Source organism: Mustela lutreola, chromosome 15 (genome assembly GCF_030435805.1).
Source record: "Mustela lutreola isolate mMusLut2 chromosome 15, mMusLut2.pri, whole genome shotgun sequence".
Taxonomy (NCBI): Eukaryota; Metazoa; Chordata; class Mammalia; order Carnivora; family Mustelidae; genus Mustela; species Mustela lutreola.
This window is the reverse complement of record NC_081304.1, coordinates 35,759,940-35,781,141: the sequence shown is the minus strand read 5'-3', so window position 1 is coordinate 35,781,141 and position 21,202 is coordinate 35,759,940. Positions and strand designations below refer to the sequence as shown.

At 37.0% G+C, this 21,202-nt stretch overlaps 1 protein-coding gene across 2 annotated transcripts in view; it reads right to left on the bottom strand.

Moving 5' to 3' along the window:
* The window catches only part of USP32 (ubiquitin specific peptidase 32), a 223,107-nt gene that overhangs the window by 99,151 nt on the left and 102,754 nt on the right, over positions 1-21,202 (bottom strand). For both annotated transcript variants that reach the window (XM_059149812.1, XM_059149813.1), the window contains exons 3-5: positions 10,202-10,307; positions 6,814-6,932; positions 1,474-1,633 (exon numbers count right to left, since the gene is read on the bottom strand). In XM_059149812.1, the coding sequence (XP_059005795.1) occupies positions 1,474-1,633; positions 6,814-6,932; positions 10,202-10,307 (385 nt within the window). The remainder of the gene's footprint in view (positions 1-1,473; positions 1,634-6,813; positions 6,933-10,201; positions 10,308-21,202) is intronic.

The window sequence follows — 21,202 nt, the reverse complement described above, 5'->3', positions numbered from 1 at the left end:
AAAAAGGATTCCAGTATTAAGAAACAGCATTAGCAAAAGCCCAGTGCAGGTATTTTTCTGTACCTACAGGAAAGAACAGTAGAAATTAACACTTAAGGCCTATATAGTAGTGGGTTCAATGATATCCCTCAAAAATTCATGACCACCTGGAACCTCAGAATATGACCTTATTTGGAAATAGGGTCTTTGTAGATGTAATGAATTCAGCACCCTGAATTTAGGCTGGGGCCTAAATCCAGTAACGAGTGTCCTTATAAGAAAAGGTGAGGACACAGAGAGATACAGAGAAGGCCACTGGAAGATGGGGGCAGAAAGTAAAGTTAAATGACCGCAAGCAAAACTTGGGGTCACCAGAAGCTGGGAGAGTCAAGGAAGGATTCTTCCCTGGGCCTTCAGAGGAACGTGTTACCACCTTGATTTCAGTTTCCAGAACTGAGCTAATTTGTTAGAATAACTTTAGGAAACTAATACCACTTGGTTATGGACAATAAGTAGAGCGCTATTATGAAATAGTGTGAAATTGGTTTCTGCCCCCGGCTCCCGGCAATATTTGGTCTTTGACCAAACTCTTTTAACTTCCTGAGTGACAAGGTTTCTGACAAAGTCGTCCTAAATCCCTTGTAACTTCCTAGGTGATAGCAGTCTTTCATTATAATGCTTGTGGTGACTCTTGGTGGGCTTCTGGAACGGGGCTGGTGACCAGAAAGGCCAAGCCATAATTAGAAACTTGGAACTTTCAGCCCTACTAGAGACTGGAAATAGAGTTAATAACTGATCATACCTATAGGTGATAAGGCCTCCATAAAAATTCCAGAAGTATGGGTTTTGGAGAGTTTCTGGATTGATGAACATCAACATCCATGCCAGAAGGACTGACGCATCCCAGCTCCGGTGCCTGGGACCCTTCCAAACTTGCCCTATGTATCTCTTCATCTGGCTGTTCATCTGTATTGTTTTAACACAATCCTTCTTATATATATTAAGTCAGTAAACATAAACTGTTTCCCTGAGTTTTATGAGCTCTTCTACCAAATTATCCAACCCAAGGAGGGAGATCATCTCATTTAGAGCTGGTTGATCAGAAGCACTGGCAACAACCAAGATTTGTGATTGGCCTCTGATGTGGGCAGCAGATAGACTGAGCCCTAAATCTGTGTGGTCTGTGCTCACTCCCAGGTAGACAGTATGTAAGAACTGAACTGAACTGTAGAACATCCACTGGTATCTACAGAGCATTGGTGAATTGCTTTGTGTGGGGGAAACTCCCACACATATGAAGCACAAAAGTATTTGGTGAGTAGAGAAAAAGAGTTTTCCTTTTCAGCTATGTACCAAGTGTTCCAGTACTTTATTTTTTACACTTTGGAAGAAAAAAACCACTGACAATAAAATTCTCCTTACTAGGCATATTGTCATATAACCAGGCAACTGTATTAAAAAGTGAATAGAAAACAACAAAATGCCATTACTTACAATGTGTGACTCCAGCTAGAGTTTGGTAGAAAGTGGGAGTATCACTATCATCAGTGAGGGTCACATAAACACCTCCAGATAGTAGCCAACGAGAGAAGGTAAAAGCATCTTTGTTTAGAAGAAGCCAATTTCTAAACTTTTCATAGTTTACCTTTTCACCCTAAAAGGAAAAAATACAAACCCATAGATTTAGTCAAATTTTACCGTATCTTGCTTAGAACTTGCACAACCTGAAATTTACAATTCATTGACATTTACCTTTCTACTATCTACAAAGGAATGATTAATCTAAATAACACTACAGATTGTATACCTGGAAATCAAAGTGCTTTCAAAAATACCTGTACTTAAGAACTTCTATTTCCATAAAATCTATTTGCTAATTGTAAATTATTTTATCAATTCATTAAAGCAGTGCATTGTTACTAATAAGCCATATTTTATTTACTAAGGTATATCCTGAAATCCATAAGCTGCATTTTTTCCTATATTTAAGAAGGCTAATTTTTTACTTGCCTTATCCCTCTTCTTTAGCACCTGAATCTGTCATAAGTAGCATTTTTAATTAAGTATGTGTGGTATTCATATGCTCTTTTAAATTTCCAGGGCAAATTTAAAACAACTGTCCTGGGGCCCTCTTACAGAAGGCATCATTGAAAACATGTATTCATAAATCAACTAGAATACAAAAAGAAACAAGTAGATTTCTATTTCTTTGCTTTCTTGTCAAATATTTTGCTTTCTAAATCCTGGATTAAAAAAAGTATCTGGGCTGAGAAAGAACATCATATAGCTATGTAAATCAATTTCTTTGCCTGGGAGACAAGAGGACTTAGGGTGAATGAGGGCCAGATGTTTCTATGGAAAAAAGAGAGAAGCAACCCACATGGAAATACAATGAAAACTGACATTCAGGAGCCTATCGGGTCTAATCCTGATAGAAATATTAAGGGATACAAATAACTCATAACCTAAAAGTGATATATGGTAGAAATAATTTCTACATTATTTGGAAGCATCCTATTAAGTACAGTAATATACTTCACGTAGTAGTTTCAGAAGATTTAACAGTATAACCCAAATCAAAACAACAGTGAAAGTCTTGTTTTTCTGAATGGAAGAAGGTGGCATTCAGAGCTGCTGCAGGGACATGAGAGGACATTGCCAGCATGTGCAGAGATCAGGGATCACACCCATATTCTTTCTCTGTTTCCCACATTTAGTCTAGAAAGAGGATTAGCAGTATATATCCAAAAGCTTGCACATATTTTTATACATGTTAATGTGTAAATTGGGATGAGTTTTAAAATCAATAGTGTCCTTCAGTTATAACTAGCAGGTTTTTTTTCTTTCTTTGTAATACATGCAGGTACATCTTCTAATCGATGGGATCTTAGATACAATGAAACAAGTAGTATCAATGGTTTCAGTGAAGCTAAGATGTTATTGTTATAAAATGCACCCTTACATACTAAGAAAGAAAGAAGTTGCCAATTAAAATAGGCACTTCTACCACCTTCCCATATAGTCAATACTGCTTTCAATTCCCTAAGCACTGTTCTAAAATTTTAAATAATATTTTTAAGTAATGTCTATACCCAACATGGGATTCAAGCTCACAATCCTGAGATCAAGAGTCACAACCCCCCCCCCCAAATGAACGAGACAGGCAGCCCTAAACATGTTTATATTAATTTAATCTTCAAAGTAACCCTCTATAGGAGATACTACTATCATCCCTATTTCACACAAGAGAAAACTGAGGCATTAAAAAGTGAAATATTTAAGTTATACAGTGACAGGGATATGACTAAACCCAGGCAGTAAAAAGTTTCTAAGCCTAAGTTATACATCACACTTGGTGGCTGACTTAGTAAAATATGAAGTAATCTCAGAACTCCAACTATCCATTCAGATCACTGCAATCCTGGTAACACCCAAATTCCATCTGTTAAACCCAACTTTTTATGTTTTTGAGTCATGGATGTCTTCTAAAAAAAGGCAGCAAACACAAAGTTTCCTTTTATAAATTGTCACAATAGTTTAGGGGAAAAAAAATTCCAATTTAACATAGGGCAATTAAAAATAACAGGCTCCTGAAACTGATACATCTTTAAAGAACAATATAAAATATGAATTTCCACCTTAAAAACTGACAACATAAGAAAATATTCAGTAAGAAAAGAATACAACAACTCCTACATGGATTCCTTTATAACTTCATCAAGGCTAATAAAAGCACAAGACAGAAAAAGCTGAAACCCATTCCATGTCACTTAAATCTAGGTACTAGGTCCACAGTGCTTCTCTTTATAGTTTTGGGGGTTTTTTGTTGTTGTGTTATGGGAGGTGTTGTGTTATGGGAGGTCCAAATATATCTATTCTAATATGAGTATTATATCATATATACTTATACTGAAACATGGTTAACTTGAAAATCAAGGGTTTGGACATGATAATCAGTCAGATTACTCAGAAATTACATCAGGTTAATAGATCAAATAGTTGAATCAGATAAAAAATTAGCACATTTACCTTGCTGTTTTGGTTTTGTTTTTTTTTTTTTTTAAACCAATCACAAGCATCTAGTGATTTAAATAGCCTCTTCATGAGTATTCCAAAACTGGGGACTCTAATTTCTTTGATCTTTCCTCTTCCAAAGATCTTGTCCTTCTTACAACACTTAACCGCAGCCTTAATAACAGTCTTATGATCTTTTTATTATAGTAACTGTTCCCTTTCCATTAAATGCAATTTTAAACATTCCACTTCCCCCCTTACAATATCCTCTTATGAGCCAACTTCTTTCAGTATCCTAACTCCAGTGATTTTTTTAACTCCACAGGACCTACACCAGTGACCTTCCTCTACACTGCCAAATCTAATAACCACTTCTCAATGATCAAAAGTCAACTCACTTGACCTTTCAGTTTATTTGGTGTAAGTACTCCTTTCTTTTAAAACACTTTCATCACTTGGCTTCCAGAGCACTATTCTCTTGGTTCTCCTCACAGGTTATTCCTCAGGCTCCTGTTTTGATTCTTCTTCAACTCATTAATCTCTGAACATTGGAGTACAGGACTCAGTCTTCCAATCTGTTTTCTATCTAAATTCACTCCAAGATGATCTCATCCTCAACTGTAAGCCAACAAATCCTACCTCATGAATGCTAAATCATATATCAAAAAGGACAACTGACATCTCCACTTTAATGTCTAAAGTGATTTTCAAATTTAATTATGTTCTTAATCTCCCTTGATATCAAAACCCCAAACTTTTACCTCTAATATATAAGCCATAGTAATTAAAGGAAGTTCCATTTACTTCATAAATCAAGCCAAACACCTTAGTCATCTCCTCTTCTCTCTCTACCACAGCCCATAATCAATACAAGAAAAATTCCTGTCAACTCTCTCTCTAAAATAAATGCAGAATCTGAAACCTCATCACCTCACAACTATACCATGATCTACATGACTACCACCTCTTACCTGGATTATTCAGATACCTCAGGTGGTCTCTGTTTAGCCTACCCTCTACAGAAGAGCCAAACTGATCATGTTTTTAAAAACCTTATGTTGGGGGGCGCCTAGGTAGCTCAGTGGGTTGGGGCCTCTGCCTTCAGCTCAGGTCATGATCCCAGGGTCCTGGGATCGAGCCCCGCATCGGTCTCTCTGCTCCACAGGGAGCCTGCTTCCTCCTGCCTCTCTGCCTAGTTGTGATTTCTCTCTGTCAAATAAATAAAATATTAAAACAAAAACAAAAACAAAACCTTATGTTGGGGCTCCTTGGCTCAGTTAGTTAGGTGTCCTACTCTTGGTTTTGGCTCAGGTCATGATCTTGGGGTCATCAGATTGAGGCGGGTGGGCTCTGCACTCAGTGGAGCTTGAGATTCTCTTTCTCCCTCTCCCACTGCCCCTCCCCTCCACACTCTTTCTCAAATAAATAATCTTAAAAACAAACAAGAAAACAACCCTCATGTATTCATTCCTCTGCCCAAAACCCTCCAGTGTTTTATCTCACTCAGGGTAAAAGTCAAAGAACTCACACTGTCCTACAGAGCCACATATAATCTCCCCACCTCATCCCACCCCCATCCTTCCCCAACCTCTGTAACTTCATTTCCTACTATTCTCTTACTCTACGGGAGGTTACTTGTTGCTTGGACATGTCAAACACGCTCCCCACTCAGGGCCTTTACAGTATTCTCTTCTTGAAAAATGCTTTCCCAGATATCTGCAGGTTGTATCTCTCATCCTTTAAATTCTTGGTTCAAATGTCACTTTATCTGACAAGCCTTTCCCAACTACCCTAAACAAAATAACTCCACTCAGCCACCTCCTGCCTATCTCCACCTATCCCCCTTATAAAATGCAGGAAACCAAACTTTTTGTAACAAACACACAGAAATGCTGAGTAAAATGTAACACCATAAAAGTGACCAAAAACCATACCAGCGAGCTCAAAGCAAGAAAGGGAAATCTCCAGGTGCTATCAACTCAGAAGAAACTCAAAGACAGAATAGTGAAAAGCTAAAGTTAGAGGGTCCAAAGAGACGTTAGAACCACATATATGCATATGGCTGGAGTACTGACAATCAGTGCCTACACAGGAAGGTGACTAAATTAAGCTGAATAAAACTATGAGCAGCAAGGGGCTGTCCTATCTGTGAAATGCAAATGAGTCAAACAGCCAGCCATAAGAAATACGCAGCACTGAGTGTGCTGCAGGAAAGGATCAGAATATTCTAAAAGGGTTTTTACTCTACCATCTCTAGGGACTTTTCCCATATTAGCAGACCAATGAAAAGGGTAGGGGAGGTGGGGTGGAGAATATGCTCTGTTAAAGATATGCTTTTTTTTTTTAATTGTTTAGGTTTTCTACAATAAAAATATATTTATGAAAACAGAAAAAAAATAACAAGTTTTTCAGACCCAAATATTTCACTATGCAAATCCGTTAAGTCAAATGAATGACAAAATAAGCCTTGACACGTCCCAGAGTAACAGATGGCTCAAGGCCATTTGTACAATGAAAAGCAATGACACTACAATGTGAGCAACGCTCAGCTTCCTGCAGATCACCCGTTGTGTTGGTGTCAGAATGTAAGAGTGTGTTTCATTATACCGTAAGTACAGACACTTCTTTAAAGCAGAATTGGGAATTTTCAGATTCACAAATAACAGCATTAGTTAAATGTCATGGACCTCTGAGCACAGCACATAAACCGTTGAAACATCAACCATTAAAAACAAAAATGTCAATAATATGTTGCACATAAACATCTAAGAATTAATACTTTGTAATAAGCAGAGATGAAATGTAAATCTTTAAATATACCTCTGAGAAACACTTCCTGAGTGTATCTGGGACTTTACCATCCACCACATGGAGCATTCTTTCCATTTCTTCCCGTATAACATAGCTCCCAGATTCACTTGCAAAAAGACTAAAAATGTCTAGGAAAAAAAAAGAATAAATTAAACTTACCATGGCTTAGATATACCTTGGTAGAAGTAGGAAAGGAAGAGAGAGGTAAATATTACTGAGTGATTACCAGTGCCAAACACTTTATAAATATATAATTTAATTTATTCCTAAAAAAAAAAAAAGAAAGAAAGAAAATGAAAACCAGCAATACAAATTAAAACAGCAATGTGGTATCTTTTCAAACACAGCACATTTGCAAAAACGTTTAGGTGTGACAATACTAAGTGTTAGCAATAAACTGGGAGAAACAGGAACTATTATACACTGTTACTAAGAATATGAATTACTGCAACCACTTTGGAGATTCACTTGGCCAAGTCTAGCAAAGGGAATATATGCTAGAAATTCAGATTCTAAGCAACTCAACTTCCACCCTTGAGAAACTTTCACACATGTGCATGAGATACAACAATGTTCACTGGAGTATTATCAGTAATAGCAAAACTCAGAGGGAAAAAAGATAAATGTCTATCAATAAGAAAATAGGTAAACTGAGATATACACACACTATGACATATTATATAGCAGTTAGAATAAAGGAAGTAAGTATTTCAAGATGGATAAATATAAAAAATATTCAGGGAAAAAGCAAACTGCAAAATAATCTGTATCGTATACCATTTACTTAAAATAGTTTAAAATCTGAAAAACAGGTGAAGATATGTTTAAGGGTTTCTACAACATCATAACTATATAAAGACCTACATGAGGAATGAAAGAGCACTGTATTCATCAGAGTGGTTACCTCTGTAAAGGGAAGAATGGGATAGAACCACGGAGAGATACAGAGAGATAGCACCATGCTTTGGCTGTAATATTTTATTTCCTAAAAAATAAGACCTGGAACAAATATGATATAATGTTAAGAATAAAGCTTGGTGGATGTACATATTATATGTATGTTTGAAGTATTGCTGTTACGGATTGAACTGCATCTCCCAGAAAGATATGTTGAAACCCAACCTCCAGGTATTTGTGAATGGGAACTTATTTGGAAAGGTAGAAGATAGAAAGAGAGAAGAGACATTCCATTCCTCTGAAGGCATGGCAGGTTTCCCTGCCTGCCTTCCTGCATCCCATTGCAAATTTCCTCAGATGGATTATCTGCTCGAGTGCTTTGACCACCTGTTATGGGTTGAACTGTGTTCTCCACTAAAGACGGTAAAGCCCAGTACCCATAAATGTGACCTTATTTGGGAGAGGGTCTTTGCAGATGTAATCGAGTTAATATGAGTTCATCACGGTGGGCTCTAATCCAACATGACTGACTGTAAGAGGAGAAAACAAAACACAGTCAGAAGGAAGCCATGTAAAGACAGGCAGAAATTGGGAGTGATGCAGCTACAAGCCAAGGAACATCCAACATGACACCATGAAAAGTCAGGAAGGAAGCATTCTTCTTTATAGGTTTCAGAGGGCGCAGGGCCCTGCCAGTATCTTCAATTTGGACTTCCAGTTTCCAGAACTGTAAGATAGTTAAGTTTCTGTTGTTTTAAGCCACTTATGAAAGTCTGCAGCACTTTGTTAGGGCATCCCTATAAAACTAATACAACAGTATAATAAAAATAAAGAGGGGCGCCTGGGTAGGTGGCTTAGTCAGTTAAGCATCTGCCTTCAGTTCACGACATGATTCTGGGGTCCTGGGATCAAGCTCTGCATTGGACTCCCTGCTCAAAGAGGAGTCTGCTTCCCCTCCTCCCTCTCCCCTCTGCTTCTACGCTCGCTCGCTCTCTCTCAAATAAATAAATAAAATCTTTTTTTAAAAAATGAAAAAATTTTAATATATGCTTATGTCTGTGACCCTCTAAAAATGTTATTTTTAATTACTGGCTGCCTGGAGCCTCTAGTATTTGTTGGTAGAGGGATGCTAATTTGAAAAACCAGGATCACAGTTAAATTCTAATTGGGTTTTAAGGATACGATCAGTATCTTAACTGTGATGATGTGGGTATATATGTGTCTAAACATATAAAAATCTACACTTTATATATTTTGCATTTTATTTTAAGTCAATTACACCTCAATAAAACTGTAAAAAAGCAAAATGATTTAAAAAAAATACAAAAATTCAGGGATTTAGAGATTTGGGGGAAGCAGTCAGAAGGCAGGTTAGAAAAGGAAGATGGAAGAGAGAAAGACCCAACATCCAGTGGCCAAGGATAAAAACCTGGGAATTCTTAGAGCAAAATGTTATATGTATATCCTATGAAACAGAAACACTTGCCTTTACTTCCACTGGGAAACTTATTTTTCTTTTTTTAAAGATTTTACTTATTTATTTGAGAGAGAGAGTGAGTGAGAGAGAAGAGAGCACAAGCCTAGGAAACGGAGAAACACGCTCCCTGCTCAGCGTGTTTGGGACTCACTCCCAGGACCCCAGGATCATGACCTGAGCTGAAGGCAGAAGGTTAACCCACTGAGCCACCCAGGTGCCCCTTCCTTGGGAAATTTTCAATAAAAACCTGAAAAGAAACCCACCTTCATTAGCAGTTGTTTTCCATTTTTCCTGTCGTCCACCAGCCCTTGGAAGTCACTAATCAACTGTGTCTATGGATTTGTTTAATCCAGACATTTCATATACATGTAAAATTACACACTATGTGGCCTACTGTGACTGGCATTTGTAACTTTAACATCGTATTTTCAGGTTAATCCATGTTGCAGCATTAATTTGTACTTTATTCCTTCTTATTGTCAAGTAGTGTATTATCGTATAGACATATACATTTTGTTTATGGTGAATGCATCAGTTGATGGCCACTAGGGTTGTTTCCGTCTTGTTACTATTATGCACAGTGCTTCTGTGAATGCTCAGGTATATTTTTTTAATGAAAACATTTTTTCAATTTTCTTGGATATATACATAGGAGTGGAATTGCCAGGTCATATGATAACTCAATGTGTAACAGTTTGAAGTACTATCTAACAGTTTTCTGAAAGTGACAGTCCTATTTTACACACCCAACAACAACGTATGAGCGTTGCAACTTTTACATCCTCACCAATCCTAATCTGTCTTTTTTGTTTCAGCCATTCCGGTAGATATGCACTCTAATTTTAATGTATCTTTCCCTAATACCTGATTATGTTGAGCATTTTTTCAAGCGCCTATTGGTCACTTTTGTATTTCCTTTGGAGAAATATCAACTCAAATGCTTTGACCGTCATCAGAATTTTCAGGTAAATTATTCTACACACCAATGTAGTATTATCACTCTGAGATAATAAAAGTGCTTACATTTTGCTTTCTCTTCATCTCTGCCTCTCGTAAGAAGGACAAGTCCAACGATTAAGTTATTGAAGTGCAGTCCTTTGGATGTTCCACCAAAAGAACAGTAGATCACCTGGGAAAAAAACGATAAAGCCAACATTAGATGTTTCAGTTGCTGAGGAATTTGAAGCTGATATCACCTTTAACAAATCTTATCTCCATCTCCAAGTAAGGCTTTGGTAAACTTCAGTGCAATGATGTTGTTTCTTTCTCTTCTTCCTCTCATACATCTTGTTACTGCACTAGCTAAAAATACACTGTATCTATTCTAAGGTACATATATCACTGGCTCACACACTGAATATTCTTTCTCTATGGAGTCCTTATGAAGGCTAAAGAAAGAAGATAAAGCTCCTCCCCCCATCTTCAAAAGCCCCAATGATGTGATAATAATTTTGTATAATTATAGAATTTCCTTCAATCTCTGTAAAACTTAAACACATTTTTATTCAAAAGATGGACGTTCTCTAAGTGAAAGTTCAAAAATGAAATGGCAATCATATTACAATATATATATTTTTTAATTTGACAGAGATCACAGTAGGCAGAGAGGCAGGCAGGGGGGTGGGGGAGGCAGGCTCCCTGCTGAGCAGAAAGCCCATAGCGGGGCTCCATCCCAGGACCCTGAGATCATGACCTGAGCTGAAGGCAGAGCTTTAGCCCACTGAGCCACCCAGGGGCCCCTTTATTACAATATATAAATGTATCAAATTAACAAGTTGTATACCTCCGATTTACACAATGTTACATGTCAAATATATTCAATTTCTTAAAAGTAAAATATAAAGACTTCTATTTATTTATTTGAGAGACAGAGCACAGAGGGAGGGAGAGGGAGAATCAGATTCCCCAGTGAGCAGAGAGCCAGATGCAGGGCTTGATCAGAGGACCCTGAAATTACGATCCAAGCCAAAGGTTGACGCTTAACACACTGAGCCACTCAGGTGGCCTAAAAAGTAAAATATATAGAGACCACAAAAGACATTTTTTATACTCTTAGAAATGAGTATTATGGTAATTAAAAATAAAAAGAGCTATGCATAAAAAAGGGACAGCAACAACAATTACAAAAATTCATTCATTCGACAATTCTTTATTGAGTCCATAGGGTGATATTGTGATATAATAAGAAATATGTATTTGGTGTTATCCCAGGTTCCTGACACAAGAGCTTCTAAAAATCCTTCCTGAGTGATGTAGATGAAAGGAGCATCTTTTCTTATTCATCCAATAAGCCCTGTTCATTCACATGCTAATGAAGTGACTCCAGGTGGGCCTAATTTACACAGCCTCAAAATGTCAGTTTACCAGTCAAGGAAAAGATGTGATTAAAGGGCTGAAATATTCAGCTTCACTCCCAAAGGTCCGGAAACAGAGTTAATCACCAATAACCAATCAACAGCCAATTATTTAATCAACCATGCCTACATAAGTGAACTTACAATAAAAATCCCTAAACCTGGGCACCTGGGTGGCTCAGTCAGTTAAGCATCTGCCTTCAGCCCAGGTTGGACTCCATTCTCAGCGGGGAGCCTGCTTCTCCCCCTCTCTGCCATTCCCCCTGCTTGTGCTCTCTGACTCACTCTCTCTGTCTAGTAAATAAATAAAATTTAAAAAAAAAAAAAAAAAAAACCAAAAAAACCCTACACCACAAGGCCTGGAAAGCTTCCCAGTTGGTGAGCACTCACGGTGCTGGAAGGGTGGACCCAGAGATGGCATGGAAGTTCTGCATCTTGTCTTCCTCCCGGCCCATCCACATCCCTCATCTCCATGAGCAAAGCTTTCCATTTGGCTGTTACTGAGCTGTCGTCTTTAAAATAAACTGGTAACAGTAATTAAAGTGTCTTCCTGAGTTCTGTGAACCATTTCTAACAAATTACCGAACCCATAGAGGGGGTCAGAGGAATCTTAGATTTACAGCCAACTGGTAAGAAGTAACAAAGGTCCAGGACCTGTGACTGGCATCTTAAGTAGGGGGCAGATCAAACCTGTGAGGTCAGCACTAATTCCAGGTACTCAGTATCAGAATTGAACTGAATTGTAGAACATCTAATTGGTGTCCAGAGAGTTGAAAAACTGACTGATAACAGGGGAAAAAACCCACAGTTTTGGTGTCAGAAGTGCCATATCGTTTAAAACAACCAAACTGACCTAGTACTTGCCATGCAGAATTTTTGTCAGTAAAATGCATGATTAGAGAGTAGTTCAAACCCGAAGGAATCTATAGATTCAATGGAATCCTTATTAAAATACCAACATCATCTTTCATAGACCAACAACAAACAATATTAAAATTTGTATGGAACCACAAAAGACCCCCCACCTATCTCCCAATATTCAAAGCAACCTTGAGAAAGAACAACAAAGCCAGGACTCTCAGGTTTCAAGATATATTACAAAGTTAAAGTAATCAAAGCAAAACAGTATTGGCATAAAAAATATATAAAGATCGATGGAACAGAATAAACAGCCCAGAAATAAACACATACTTAAATGATCAATTTATGTATGACAAAAAAGGAAAGATTGTACAATGAAAATACGACAGTCTCTTCAATAAATGGTGCTGGGAAACACTGAACAGGTCTGGGAAACTAGACCACCTTCTTACACAAAACACAAAAATAAAATAAAAATGGGGCGCCTTGGTAGCTCAGTGGGTTAAAGCCTCTGCCTTCAGCTCAGGTCACGATTCCCGGGTCCTGGGATAGAGTCCTGGGATAGAGTCCCACATCAGGCTCTCTGCTCAGCAGGGAGCCTGCTTCTTCCTCTCTGCTTGCTCTCTGCCTACCTGTGATCTCTGTCTGTCAAGTAAATTTTAAAAAATAAATAAATAAAATAAAATAAAACAAAACAAAATAAAATAAAAATGGACTGAAGATTTGTATGTGAAACATGAAACCATAAAACTCCTAAAAGAAAATATAGGTAGTAATTTCTTTTGACATCAGATGTTGTAACATTTTTTCAAGATATGTTTCTTTAAGCAAGGGAAACAAAAGCAAATATAAAACTATTAATATAAATATTAATAATATATTTATAAAATATAAATAATATGAAACAAAAATAAAAATCTTTTGCATAGAGATGGAAATCATCGAAAAAATGAAAAGGGTATCTACTGAATGTGAAAAAATATTTGAAAAATAATGTATCTGTTAAGGGCTTAATACCCAAACTATATAAATAACTTTTATACAACTCAATTAAAAAAAAAACCCAAATAATAGAATTTAAAAATGGACATGGGGCACCTGAGTGGCTCAGTCAGTTAAGCACCCGATTCTTGTCAGTGTTGTGAACTCAAGCCCCACAGGTTGGGCTCCACAATGGGCATGGAGTACTTAAGAAATAAAAAGGCAGAGGATCTGAATGGACATTTTTTCCAAAACAGACATACAGATAGCCAAAAGACACATGAAAAGATGCTCAAGATCACTAATCATCAGGGAAGTGCAAAACAAAACCACAAAGGTATCACTTTACACCTGCCAGAATGGCTAGAATAGAAAACACAAGAAATAACAAGTGTTGGTGAGGACTGGAGAAACAGGGAGCCCTTGCACACTGTTGGTAAAATTATAAATTGTGCAGCCCCTGTAGAAAAGGGTATGGAGGGACGCCTGGGTGGCTCAGTTGGTTAAGCAGCTGCCTTCAGCTCAGGTCATGATCCCAGCGTCCTGGGATCAAGTCCCACATCGGGCTCCTTGCTCTGCAGGGAGCCTGCTTCTCCCTCTGACTCTGCCTCCACTCTGCCTGTGCTCGCTCTCGCTCGCTCTCTCTCTGACAAATAAATAAATAAAATCTTTAAAAAAAAAAAAAAAAAAAAAAAAGGGTATGGAGGCTCCTCAAAATATCAAAAACAGAAATACCATATGATCCAGTAATTCCATTACTGGCTACTTACTCAAAGAAAATGACAACACTAATTTGAAAATATATATCCACCCCTATGCTTATTGCAGCATTATTTTTATGTAACCCAGGTGTCCACTGATAGATGAATGGATAAGGAAGATGTTGTATGTGTACACACACACACACACACACAAATATTACTCAGCCACACAAAATGGATGAAATATTGACATTTGTGACAACACGGATGGAGCTGGAAAGTATTATGGTAAGTGAGATGATTTCATTTATATGTGTAACCTAAAAAATGAAACAAATGAATAAAACAAAAAGCAGAAACAGACCCACAAATACAGAAAACAAACTGAAGGCTGCCAGAGGGGCAGTGGGGGGAGGATACACAAAATGGGTGAAGGGGAGTGGGAGATATAGGCTTCCAGTTATAGAATGAACAACTCATAGGGATAAAAGGTGCAACATAAGGGATACAATCAATAGTACTGTAACAGTATTGTACAGTGACTGATGGTAGCTACACTTGTGAGTACAGCATGATGTATAGAGAAGTTAAATCACTATGCTGTACACCTGAAACTAATTATTTTTTAAAGATTTTATTTTTATTTATTTGACAAGAAGACAGAGAGCCCAGGCAGGGGGAGGGGCAGAAGGAGAGAGGGAGAAGCAGACTCCCTGCCCATCAAGGAGCCCCATGCAAGACACGATCCTAGGACCCCAAGATCATGACCTGAGTAGAAAGCAGTTGCTTAACCAACTGACGCCACCCAGCCACCCCCACCTGAAACTAATTTAACATGATGTATCAACTATACTTCAATAAAAAAAGAATTAAAGAAATAAAACTTATAGAGTCAATATGAAAGGTGAAAATACATTATTTATTAAATGGTATTTACAAATATTATTTAGTAACATTCTTGATGCCAAAAACTCTCCATCTCTGGTGCCACTGACAGAAAAGTCTAGGAAAATGCCTAGGGAGATGGCTTCAGATCAGAATACAAAAAACATTTATAAAATCTTAACAGATATACTCTATGGAATAACTATTTTTAGTTGGACTCTGCATAAACTGAAGGAAGCTAACAGAAAACACCCTCTATCCCTGAGACAGGAATAGAAAACATCATAGACCTAGACCTGTAGAGATTCCCTACCCCTGGGAGAGAGGTGGAACCACTGAGAAAGTCTCTGAGAATATACTGTCTGCCTAGAACTGAAACAGATAAATGGAAAACAGACTGTCTCCCACTCTAGCACCCTCACCCACCCTCCGACTGTGTTAGCAAACATTGACAATAAATAGTATCAGTCTACTGCTGGGAAGGGAATATTAGGGACAGAGACCCTCTCTGAGATACTGTAACAACTAAGAAAGTAAGATCCAAAGTTGAAGGTAGAGCAGACATTAGAAAAATCCTCTGGTGGAGAACCTGGGAGGCTCAGTTAAGTATCTGACTCTTGATTTCACCTCCGGTCATGATCTTAGAGTACTAGGATCCAGCCTTGGGTCCGGCTCAACTCTCAGCAGGGAGTCTGCTTGAGATTCTCTCTCTCCCTCTACTCCTGCACAGTCTCTCTCAAATAAATAAATAAATCTTGAAGAAAAGGAATGGAAAAGGAAAAAGAAAAGGAAAGTAAAGAAAAGAAAAATCCTCCGGCAAATGAGATTTTACCCTAAAAAAGGTAACTCTAGACTAGAATTTGAAACCTAACAGGCACTGTGGGTGTCCAGCAATACAAAATGTAGCTCAATGAGACTGACTCAACTGCCCATGCTAAAGACATAGCCAGGCATAAATATTACTGCCCTCAGTCTCTACTGTCCCGTATAAAACACCCATCTTTCAACCAAATTATAAGTTCTACAAGAAAGGAAAGAAAAAAACCACCCTGACAAAGGAGAATCAGGGGAACACAGAGTTCAATAAACCTTTGGAATGGCTCAAAAGTAAACTCAAGAGAATCAAGCAAGAGACTGTCCAAAATGAAACAGAGGGGGAAATATGGGTGAGCAGAAAGGGAAAAAACAAAAAACAAAATCCAAGAGCTGTGGGACAATCAAGTGATTTAACACACATGCAGCTGAAATCCTAGAAGTGAAAGAGAATGGAGCAGAACAAGTATCTGAAGAGATAATAAATGCTGAGAATTTTCCAAAACTAATAAAGACACTAAAACCACAGGCAGAAGCTGTTCTGAGAACAGGCAGGATAAATTATACCTCTGACTTCCCAAAACCAACTACAGAAATCATAGTCAAACTACTCAAAACCAAAGATAAAAAGAAAATCTTTAAGGCACCGATAAGAAAAAAGACATACTACATTAAGAGAAGCACTTCTCATTGAAAACTACGCAAGCCAGAAGTGTAGTGGCATGTTTACCACACTAAGAAGAAAAAACTGAGAATCCTATACTCAGAGAAAATATCTTTCAAAAAGAAAGGTCAAATAGACTTTTTCAGGAAAATTAAAAAAAAAAAAGAAGTCCTTACCAACAAAGCTGCACCACACAGAAGTGGGAGAAAAGTACTTTAGGCTGAAGGAACTACAATACCAAACTAGATACATGTACCTACATGAAAACAAAAGAAAAAGAAATGGCATAAATGAAAGTACATATAAGTATAGTTTTTTTCTCATTTTTAATTGCTCTAAAAGATAACCGGCTGTCTAAAGGAACAGGAGTAAAAATATAATGTGTTCATAGCATGTGTAAAATTAAAACACATGACAATAGTACAGAAGATGGGAGAAAGGAACTGGACACACACTGTTGCATTCCACACATACAAGGGTATTTCGTGTATCTCCATCCTTACACTGCCACTCAGCAAGAAACTACTTACTAAATCACCGCACTGTAGTGTTTAACCCAACATTAACTCATTATTTTTATAATTATAAAAACAACAGCCAATATTTAAGCACCTGTTATGTGCCATATAACAGTGGTGGTAAGTGCTTTAAGTATTAAGACTCAAGACAATTCCATGAGGAAGGTATTACTGGTGTCCCCACTTTGTGGTTGAGGAAAACTAGAGCCCAAGGAGATGGTCCAGTCATACATTAATGAGGTGGCAGAGTCAAGATTCAAAACCTGGGCAAGAAGGTTCCTGAAACTGAACTCTTAACCACTTTGTAGTTCTATAACATATAACATATAACATTTATATACATTCTTTAGTATTACATGAAATGAAAGCCATTACCAGCAAGAATTATACCATTTTGGTGAAATCTATTAAAAATTAAACTACAAAATCCCAAATGATCACAAACTTAATGCATAAGCACTTTATTTTTGGCATCCCTTTTCCCACTGCTTTAATTTGATGATGAAGGCTCTTCATTTCCAACCACTTAGCTGACTTTAATACAAAGACATTATAGCAAGGATAAAGTTAATCAAGGAATTTGGGGTAAGATATGATTTTCAGTTTTGCAAGTACTTCTAAAATACAGAAGATTTTGTTATGAATACGCTTGGTTAGAATGCTGAAACATACTGGTAACCTCATTCCCAAAATATAAGAACAGTAATAACCTTCCAAAGCTACCGAGAAAGTTTACTGTAGAGCCTTAACAAGCATATGTGACACTGGTAAATAAAAGATCAGTGAACCTAAAGACAGAACAATTGTAACTATCCAAACTGAAGTACAGTGAGAAAAAATGGAAGGTGGTGAGGAGAAGGAAAGTAAATAAAAGGGAGAAAATCAGAGTTCCAGTCATGTGAAAAATCACCATTTTTGCATGCATGTAATTGGAGGCCAAGAAAAAGGAAGGGGAGACAGAAAACAACATATTTGAAAGATAGTGGAAAAGATTTCTCTCAAGTTCCATCGCAGATCTAAGATTCTTGAAGAAACTCATACAATATAAATACAGAAAAACAAACTAAAGCATATCATAAATTCATGAAAATACAATGAAAATTTTGAAAGCACCGAGGGGGGAAAAATGGGCAACCTTACATAGCAAAACAAAAATAAAAATAATCACTGACTTCTTTTTTTTTTTTTTTAAAGATTTTATTTATTTATTCGACAGAGAGAGATCACAAGTAGGCAGAGAGGCAGGCAGAGAGAGAGAGAGGAGGAGGAAGCAGGCTCCCTGCTGAGCACAGAGCCCAACGCGGGGCTCGATCCCAGGACCCTGAGATCATAACCTCAGCTGAAGGCAGCGGCTTAACCCACTGAGTTACCCAGGCGCCCCAATAATCACTGACTTCTAATCAGAAAAAACACATGCCAACCAGAAGACAATAAAAGGAACATATTTAAAGTGCTGAAAGGAAGAAAAAAAATGTCTGTACACAGCCTAGGGTTCTATATTTAACAACAAAAAGCAAACAAAAACAAAAACTAGGAGACTTTATAAACCAGAAAACAAATAATGGGCAAATGACTTAGAGATTTCTCCAATGAAGATATACAAATGACCAATACGCATAGGAAAAGATGCTCAGTATCTTAGGACAGAAATGTAAGTCAAATGAATAAAGCAATCTTTTAATCATTAAATATGCCAATTCTTACATTTTTCTACTACTTTGAAAAAGGGCTCAATTCAAACCATTATAAAAGTGAATTTTTAAATAATACACCTTTCTACGAGATTATGTAAGAAAGAGACTAACTCCCTCATATGCCTAAACCAAAGTTAGCCTAGAAGTTACCAAAAAAAGTTAGATTCCATGTTATAACAAATATCATGTTCCAGAAATTTAAAATGGTACAGTAATCAAATTAACCAGTAAGAATTAAAGTAAATATATGCTTACTTTCTTCAGACAAGTATTTGACAAGATTTCATAATACTATATTTTAGATATTATGGCAAACTGCAGACTTAATAAACATACTGAGGGCCATGCAATTATGACTGAGAATAAACACAAAAAATATTATTTAAAAATTCTGTATCTTCCTTGGAAAAAAGACTCGAAGGAAGTTCTAACTGTAAAACATCTTTTTTTGAAAAGATTTTATTTATTCATTTGACAGAGAGTAAGCATGTGCATTAGCAGGGGGAGCTGGAGAAGGAGAAATAGGCTCCCCACTGAGCAGGGAGCTCTATGTGGGGCTGGATCCCAAGACCCCGGGATCATGAACTGAGCCAAAGGCTAATGCTTAACTGACTGAATCACCCAGGCGCCCCTATTAAACATCTTTTTATCAGTGATTTGGATTTGACATAGAAGGCATATGTATTAAATTTATAAAGGACAAAAGTGTCTAATAAAATAGGTAACCATATAGAATCAAATTGGGTGAAATGTATTTAGAGTTTCTTTAAAACTCAGTATATAAGGATAGAAAAACAAGATTAAGATTGAAAATTTTAGCTAAGAAAGCTATGACCTTTTTGTTTAAGTTAATACAATTTTATGTTGCCTGGTACTGATTAAAGAATTAAATATTCTCCTACTGTTCACTAATCTAATTCCATCTAGAGAACAGCATGAGATTAACTAGTATGCATATTAACTATGGTTAAGAAGCAGCAGGAGAAAAGGACTTATTCACAGGCCTAGAAGGAAAAGGTCCATTTTCCCAATGCACATAGCTGAATTCCATCTCTAAGGGGTGAAAGATTCCCAGTGGGGGTTCTAGTAGCACAAACTCTGGGATCATGATACTGTGCCAAATTTCCCAGTTGCCTCTAGCTCCACCACCATCTCTAAAGACAGAAAATGAGACTGGGACTAGGTCAGGGGCATATACCAAACTATTTCAATGCCCCCAAATTTAAATGGGATGGAACCATAAACAAAAATTTCACTGAATCCAAGACATCCTACATCTTCAAGCTGATCTGTCACATCAACTTAAAACATGTAACAATTAGAAAGATAAAAAACTAACAATGTAAGAGAAATGTTGAACAGAAGGATATTGTGAGAAAAAACTTAACCAATTAAGTTACAGGTAAGTTACAATATTAGTTACAATATTAGTTACAATGAGATATTACTGAGCCATAAAAAGAAAGTTCTAACACATACTACAACATGGATAGATCTTGAAAACATTAAGTAAAGTGAAATGAGCTGCACAAAAAGATAAATACTGTATGATTCCATTTATATGAAATATTTAGAATAAACAAATTCACAGAGGCAGATAGCGAACCGTAAGGCAAGGGGTTGGGGGAAGGCCTTTTTACTGCTTAATGGGTACAGAGTTTCCCTTTAGGGTGATAAGAATATTTTAGACAAAGATAGTAGTGATGAATTCAATTAAGTGAATTTAATTAATGTCATTGAAATGTCCTTAAAAATGGTTAAAATGGAAAATTTTATTCTATATATTTTATTCCAAATGCTTCTCTGCCCTCTCGGCTCAGGAGGATCCAGCAAACAAAGTGACTTACTGGAGTCCTGACCCAACTCACTCATCCAGTCCAAGTCTGTAGTATCATGGAATTACTTAGAAAATCTTAAGACTGACTAGCAAAATCAAACAAAACCTACCGCAAAGGTAACCCTTAAGTAACTCACAAGTAATTCTATTTTCTAAGGAATAAGGAAATCGTTCCCAACTTACAAACATACTATACAGCTACAGTTTGTGAAAATGACTATTTAGAATACAAAATGCTTTTCCCCTCATAATTAATGATCAGATTTCCCTAGCTAACCTCCAAAATTCTACCTAAATTATAATGTAGCTATAATACTGAGTAATTAACAACAATAATTATAAGGACTTTAAAAGCATACTACTGTGAATGTGTATGTATTCCACCTGTGTTATTATGAACTAAATAAGCTTGGGCGCTAGTATAGGAATGCAGTCATCATTTACAAATATTATTTCCAGAGAGATATGCCTGTGCCATGTGTTAAAACAGATAATAAAAACACAACATGAATATGTCTCTGCTCATTGCTCTTCCCTTACCTGATCCTTCCCAGCCTCCACTGCTGAGATTATTAGGCAGACAAAAATAAGCTAAAGAAACAGAGTGAGCAACTGGAGTAGGGACGGGAGACATTATCAAGTCCCTATATCAGAAATGATAAATCTAGACAAAATCACATTCACAGAACCTGGACTACCATTCCTCTAAGGATGGG